This window comes from Palaemon carinicauda, chromosome 14, assembly GCF_036898095.1.
Source record: "Palaemon carinicauda isolate YSFRI2023 chromosome 14, ASM3689809v2, whole genome shotgun sequence".
Classification (NCBI taxonomy): Eukaryota; Metazoa; Arthropoda; class Malacostraca; order Decapoda; family Palaemonidae; genus Palaemon; species Palaemon carinicauda.
In genome coordinates this window covers 55,021,657-55,029,388 of record NC_090738.1, presented here as the reverse complement: position 1 = coordinate 55,029,388, position 7,732 = coordinate 55,021,657, and the positions used below count along the sequence as shown (strand labels likewise).

The window sequence follows — 7,732 nt, the reverse complement described above, 5'->3', positions numbered from 1 at the left end:
TTAATAAAAAGGATTTGACCCTCCAGCGTAACACTGAAGTTTTTTTTTTTTTTATGATGATTTAAGTTATTTAATGGTTGTGCATTATCATTATCTTAATTTCCTCAACAGTAGATGTATCGATTATATGACTTTTGAGTTGCTGGATGCCTTTATTGATAAGCAATCAGAAATATGTAGCTGTAATGAGGGAAGACGTGATGAACATTGGTGAAACTCCCCTTTGCATGCATCAAATACATTAACAGGTCTTTACTGATATTGCACATACAATTCCAGAATTTCAGACGAAACAGTTCAAACTATAAATCTATATACAATAAACTTAAAAGTATAAAAACATGTCGAAAATATTATACAAAACTGCAAGTCCTTGACTTCATCATACTCATAAGAGTTTGCGAGTCAGAGTTGCTAGCCAGTAGCACTTGGATTGCACGGAAAGACTAGAATTTCACCTTATATCACAGCAGTGTAGAACTTATGGCCAATTCTGATGAAATGAAGGGGATATAGCTGAGCAGGTATTTTGCTTGTTTTGTCTGTGTGAGAAGGAATCAATAGCAGAAATGAATACAGTAGATGAAATGGTTTCAGGGAGTACGATCTTATAATTAATAAAAAAAAATTATAAAGTCAACTAAAAGAAACTGTGTTCCATTTTAGGCTGTCAATTAATTTCGAAATTCCTAGAAATTATTTTGTTTATTTGTCTCCTAAAAGATAGATAAGTACTTTTTTGATGTATAAAAAAGAATAATTTTATACGGAAGAAAAAGATAAGCAAATAGAGAGCAGCGGTACAAGATGACTAACTTTCTCATAGAGTGCCGTTAATGTGTAGAAGAACGTACCAAGAAGGCAGTCTGTATAAAGCAGGAATCGAAATTAGGAATCTAAGGCCAAATATCTTAATGTTTGGGCGAATAGCTATAGCTGTGAGAGGTGTCGTTGCTTCTGGACAACCACAATGGAAGAAATGCTCCTTTCTTCTTGCTCTGGGGAAAAAAAAAGAAAAAAAGTTTCTTAGCCAAAAATATTGAAACTTTAAATCTAGCATATAAATAACATGGAAATCAAAGTAAAATGTTATAAACACTATTTTAATACTGAAATATATATGTTCGCAAATGCACACATATATCATATACACACAACTCACCAGAAGGGATAAAGTAACACTTCCTATGATCTGATGTAAAATATCTTTTTTTCAGAAGAGTTCAAAGGATTGGCCAAAGTTTGAGATCAGTGCATCATCATATTGAGAAGATTTAATTCCCGAGGCGTTGATTTGAATAAAATTATCCAGCCTGGAGCTGACTTAGAATGCTATCAGTCACAGGTTATTATGAAAAGGGGACTAAGGGGAGTCCAGCTCACCAACAAGTTAGATTAACACTAAGTGTTATGCATCGGTAAACAAATCAAATGTTCATCTTGAAGGGCCCCCAATGGAGTAAGAGACTTCCAGTGCTGGCCTTAGCCACGCGGAAGCTAATGGACACTGGGTTAAGGGTTGAACAACTTGAGAGGTACCCTCACTTTGTAGTCGCTGGTAAGTTACTTCAAGGCATTCTACGAGAGATTCCACATCATCCTCCCATACTTGCTGTGACCATTGGTCGTGCGGTTCTTGAGATCCTAAAAGTAGTGGTGTGGGAGGAGTTGCTAAATCTCTTTGGTCACATGAATTATTAGACCACAGTTCTATATCAGAACTAAATGCCTGAAAATCATGAAGATTTAGTGACAACCCTGGGGATAGAGGTACTAAATCCTTCAGACCAATATTTTCAAGATCAGCAAGTGTTGGTGGATTCTCTGGGAGTTGATCGATGGCTTGAACATCCATAGGAGGAAGGTCAGAGGAATAGGACATGAACAAATCACTTGACCAGTTTAGGGAAGAACAAGAAAGGTCACTCAAATTTTCATTATTATTAAAATAATTTACTTGCTGGATTGACCTATCATCATATATTATTGCACTCTCTGGTGAATCTGGAAATTCATGAGGAGGACTAGTTGAAAGCTGAGAGTTAGGGCATTTAGGAGAAGTCGTGTCCTTTGGGGATATTACTGAGCTTAGAGAACTCCTCCCACTAGCCAGATTTTTGAGATTGGCTGCAAGAAGGCATTCTCTCACCTTGCTCACAGTGGCAGCATGAACAGGAGAATAATTGGTATTCTGAGGTCGAGTTTTAGACACTCGTCCACATGAACCTGGTGCTACTCCACGCAGAACGCTACTGCTTCCCAAAAGCAATGGAGGTGGGCAGTTCTTATTATTCTTTTTCTTGGGTCGATATTTATAGTCAGGATACTCCAAACGATGAAGAACCTTTAGCCTTTGAGCTTCTTCACGATAAGGTCTTCTTTGTTCTTCAGTTAAGAGTTTCCAGCGACGTCCAAGCTGTTTTGATATTTCAGCATTGTGCATGTCAGGGGTCTGGGAGACAATCTTCCTTCGTTCAAGCTGCGACCATACCATGAAAGCGTTCATAGGACGCTTGACATGGTTAGGTGGGTGCTTCTTCGTCTGGAATATTGGAAGAAAATTATAATTATTGATACAGTTTGTGGGGGATAAATTCTACTTATCATAAAGGTTTAATTAATGATGTTTTATGTGACTGTCGTAATGACCAAAAGAGATACTTTTCAGTCTAAATAATTTTAAATATTTACCTTGAAATATTTCTTTACACACACGCATATAGAACTACAGTGTACTTATAAACCAACATTATATATATATATATATATATATATATATATATATATATATATATACATATATATATATATATATATATATATATATATATATATATATATATATATATATATATGTATATATGTATGTATATATATATATATAAATATATATATATATATATATATATATATATATATATATATATATATATATATATATATATATATATATACATATATATATATATATAAATATATATATATATATATATATATATATATATATATATATATATATATATATATATATATATGTGTGTGTGTGTGTGTGTGTGTGTGTGCATGTATGTCTTATATGGAAATGTAATCTATAAAAACAATTTTTTATGTTTAAAATAATGTAATCACAGGGTTACTATAGAATAATAGAAAAAAAAATATTGTGGAAGCATAAAGTACAAAATAAATTATCCCTTTAATGAAAGGCCCATTTTTTAAATAAAGAAAGGAATACTCCTACAAGGCAATCTACAATTTTATTCTTACATTTTCGCATTTCAAGATATTTCGGCTCGAAATGTGTCAAAATATTACCATAATCATGATAATTATGTTTTTATTGTCTTTATTATTGTTTTAATATCGTCATCATTGGTAATCCTATAATATCAAGATGACACAATCTTGGCAGAGTATATTCATTATTTTATCACTAGCATTATAACTACACACGTGTAGAGTTCTATTGTTATCTACCATGTAAATTTTATTCTTCTCCGCGTTTAATTTTGAGCTACTACGTTAACTGTGATGACAGGAACCAAATTTCCCTACAGCCACCCATGTAATTGCAATGCCTTACCAACCAACATACAGACAAATAAACAATTTAATGATTTCGCGCTTCAAACAGCGTTGAATGGCTTGCTTTTGAGATTCTTTGATACAATCAAACTGACTTCCAGTATATTTTGATTGAGAGAATGGAATTGTTATGAATATTTCTTGATTAATTAATTGAAATTCGAAAGAAAACTACTGATCTCATTGTATGATAAACATTTGGAATGCTATTAGAAATTGTGTTTGTCTACATTCTGCAAGTAAGATGAATGATCTGTATATCCAGATTAAGCAGATTAAAAAAAAAAAAATGGCGATTCATGAATTTGGATACTGAATTAACAAAGGTATCAGAATAGATTTCATTTTGTGATCATTCTGATATTTTAAACAGCTGGGACCCAGGCCTACATGGCTGAGGGCTGTGAAGTGTGAACTAGGAGATGATGAATGGAGATGTATTGATTTAAAAGATGAAGGTAGAGATCACTGGTGAAATCTAACCGCGGCCTTTTGAGTCATTAGGTGCAGGAGGAGATGATGATGATTAAAGTTTGGGACGGTGTGTGTACAATTCAAATGTTTATGTTATCGTTACGTCCATGTCTAATTTATTAAATTTATTTTGTCAAAACGATCATAAGTTGTAAATTATATAGTATTTAATTTTCCTATACTCTAGAAAATATTAATTTCCTGAATGGCATTTTTTTTTTTTGCAATGAAGCATATAATCCTATTTCTATCTTTAAAGTCTCAAGATACATAAAAATATACTAATAAAATATATTATCAGAGGTATTGTCTTTGATTATTTTGTAGTTTATAAAAAATATGAATGCAAGACTATATCAGCAAATATAGAAAAAAGAGAGAAGAAAAAACAGAGGTCTCAAAGCCAGACGCCTTCACGCATAAAATGTCTTTCCCTTAGTTCGGCTCCGCGCCTTAACGATGTGCAGCTGAGGGCGTGAAATGTGATCTTCCTCAGCCGTTTAAGAGTTATTTCTAATGTGGCATTTCCAGCCTATTCATGTGAAAAGGAGTGGAAGGCAGAGGAAGAGGAAAATAATTAAATAAGGCAGATACCAACTTAAATATAAAAGCTACTTGAATGTTTCAGAAAAAGGCTACGCTCATTTTTTCTTACAATTTACATTTCTTCGGTGTTATGGTGTCAGGACATTAAAAAGTAGAAGCGTCAGCACCAGGAAAACAAGATCAAGAAATAATAATTAACTTCTGGGCATCATTAACATGCCAAGCGCGATCAAATCTCTCTCTCTCTCTCTCTCTCTTGATTCACAATGTTTTCCTTATGTTCTTAAGCGCGTCTTTAGGGCCTGCGAGGTAAACAGACTGCCACTCATATTACTCTTGCCAGACGAGCGACACGTGGTAAGAGGCTTTACACGTGCTATGATCTCTCTCTCTCTCCCTCTCTCTCTATCTCTCTCTCTCTCTCTCTCTCTCTCTCTCTCTCTCTCTCTCTCTCTCTCTCGCTATACCCAGGACTCACTCTCAGTGGGTCCTGGTTATACCAGACTGTCTTGCAGAGAAATGGTTAAAAGAATACGTGACCACTTTATCCTGGCATTACTTCGCCGATTCACTGGGCTCCTTTTTATTTCTATTTCTCTTTTACTTTCTCTTGTCAATTCATGATAATAGACCAAAAGCCATATTTGATAAAAGACAAAGTTTTCCTAGTTATTCATAGCTAGACAAATTTAAGAAATTCTTTCGTTTATTATAATTCCTTTTGACAAATAAACATAATTCTTATCTTTCAAGTGTTTCGGGGTTTTTAGAGTACTAGCGGAAGCTTTCTGTTCCTAATGCTATAATAAACGTATGTACAAATAACAATACTTTACGGAAACTTCTCATTCGCTACGTTTTCATGGGGGAATTCATAACAAGGTTTTGAGGCGTTTTACAGTAGATCATAGTCATGGTTCTTTCGAGCGTTCGATTTGTCTTAAGTTTTTCCATAGGCTATTTTCAATGCTAATTAATTACAACCGACAGTAACAACTTGATACCAAGTAAATTTATTATTTTTCTTTGATATCATTTTTCCCCATTCTTTCCAGTCACCACATACCACTTGAATCGTGATTGGTTGACCGATTTATGACAACAGGCGTCACGTCATCTCTAATGCATATGCCTTAATTTGGGTCCGTCAGTGGAATGATTCTAAACAGTCTATACTTTCTAAAGTAATTTATAAAACGTAATAAAAAAAATATATATATGCCTCGATGTAGGTTACTGATTATAGATATGTCAAATAGTTTAATTATGGTATCTATTTGTTCTCTGCAAACTTTAGACCGACTGGTTTTCCACTTCAACTTCTATCCATGGCACGCATATAAAATACGTTTACGTATCTACTAGCTTGTTTAATATATACAGTAGTTCTTAATCAAACTCAGCGTTATTCAGCATTATACGTATTTTGTCTTATTCTGCCTAGTTAGTCTTTTAATTATTTACTTCTTTTTTTTCGTGGACGTTTATGGGGAAGTTCTCAGACATAAGGTTGTTCGATTGTTAATAATAATAATAATAATAATAATAATAATAATAATAATAATAATAATAATAATAATAATAATAATAATAATAATAATAATAGTGGAATTATATTTATAATTGCAACTAAGAAAACTATTATTATTATCATTATTATTACTATTATTATTATTATTATTATTATTAATATTATTATTATTATTATTATTATTATTATCATCGTAGTGTGTGACAATAAAATGTGTTCATTGATGTTGGCCTTGATTAAATGTGCTTTTATTGCACGCAAACTCTCAGACAAGCTTTGTATTAAGTTGATTCACTTGATGTACTTATTCAGAAAGTCACTTAAAGCCTTAAGTGTTCGTTATGCGCATATACAGTTTTGTTGCAGATGATGATGATGATAATGATGATGATGAGTGGGGAAATTAAAATTTCGATAGAATTTAAGTCAATCGACAATCCCATTGATATCAAATAAAGAAGGACTAATTCAAAAGAGATTAAATACTGACCGTTAATGTTTTAGTTTATCGAAACTATCCGTGTTTATGATCGTTAATTCTAGAAAAAAAAAACCAGCAGATTTATTTTCTTAATTTCAGCTTCGTAATACAACAAACAATTAGAATATTCAAAGGTTGCTGATGAATTACAATTGATTAAGTGACACTAGAATCAGATCATTTTCCCTACCATAAAATGTTTGCTTTGCATTTTCTGTCAAAAAACTTTTACAATAAGAGGCACAGAGATAAGCACAATGAAGGGACAAATATTCTGCTTATATAATGTAAGACTAAAATTCCCAAGGTATAGGTTCCAAATTTATTGAGATCCTTAATTGAATTTCAGGCTGAAACAAACTATAAGAATAGATTAATTTAGAGTACAATTCATCTGTGTTTGAGTAATACTTTTTTCGTTGGATTGCTTTAAGATGTCAAATAGAAAGCATTAACGCTATGTCCAACCTCTTATTATTTCCCAAATAGTAGTTAAAATAATCTTACACCAACCACCAAAAAAAAAATGTCTTTAAAGAAACTAAAACAGGTGATAGATTGGAACTAATCACACAAGACTAGCAGGAAGACTAGATAAAATGACAGAGCTGTACTAATCTAAACCTTTTTTCCTCACCTGCGTTGCATCGGAATAGGGCGTCGAAGATTTTCCATTGACCAACATTGAACCAAACATATACTGTCCTGTGGCTTTGGGACTTTCTTCACTACTACACAGTCCTGGTAACATAGTGTTGGGCAATAACTTGCAACACCTCGTTACTTCAGCGATAACTTTGGATTATGCCGAGGCGCACGGTGGCAACGGCACGTGGTGCGACCGCCGACGCCAAGTTTACCTGCGTCTCACCTTAACAACAGGTGCGAACGTGACTGACTTGAAGTAAACACCCGCAAGTCTTTTTGAGAAGAAGGATTCTACCATACGTCACGAGTTTGCCAGCCAATCGGGCAGCCCGAGTCACCCCTGAAGCCCTGACGCAACGCTACTGAGGGCCAATCTGGTATCTAGATTGCAACGTCACATCCGTGTCAACCAATGGCTGCTGGGATAAAGACGCTGGGGTACATGAAGCCAACCAATTGACGGAAGG

General features: G+C 33.7%; 1 protein-coding gene across 1 annotated transcript; it reads right to left on the bottom strand.

Moving 5' to 3' along the window:
- Positions 1–801: 801 nt before the first annotated feature.
- LOC137653197 (transcription factor Sox-19a-like) lies at positions 802–7,491 on the bottom strand. The gene is made up of 3 exons (XM_068386578.1): positions 7,255–7,491; positions 1,163–2,542; positions 802–998 (listed from the first exon to the last, which is right to left on the bottom strand). Exons 1-2 carry the CDS (start codon positions 7,366–7,368, stop codon positions 1,436–1,438), a joined length of 1,221 nt encoding a protein of 406 aa, XP_068242679.1. The 5' UTR covers positions 7,369–7,491; the 3' UTR covers positions 802–998; positions 1,163–1,435.
- Between the last annotated feature and the right edge of the window lie 241 nt (positions 7,492–7,732).

Coding starts and splice junctions, on each gene's coding strand:
- LOC137653197 (XM_068386578.1), bottom strand. CDS start 7,368: ATGTTACCAGGACTGTGTAGTAGTGAAGAAAGTCCCAAAGCCACAGGA. Junction 2,543..7,254: donor CCTATTCCGATGCAACGCAG/GTGAGGAAAAAA, acceptor CCAATATTCCAG/ACGAAGAAGCACCCACCTAA.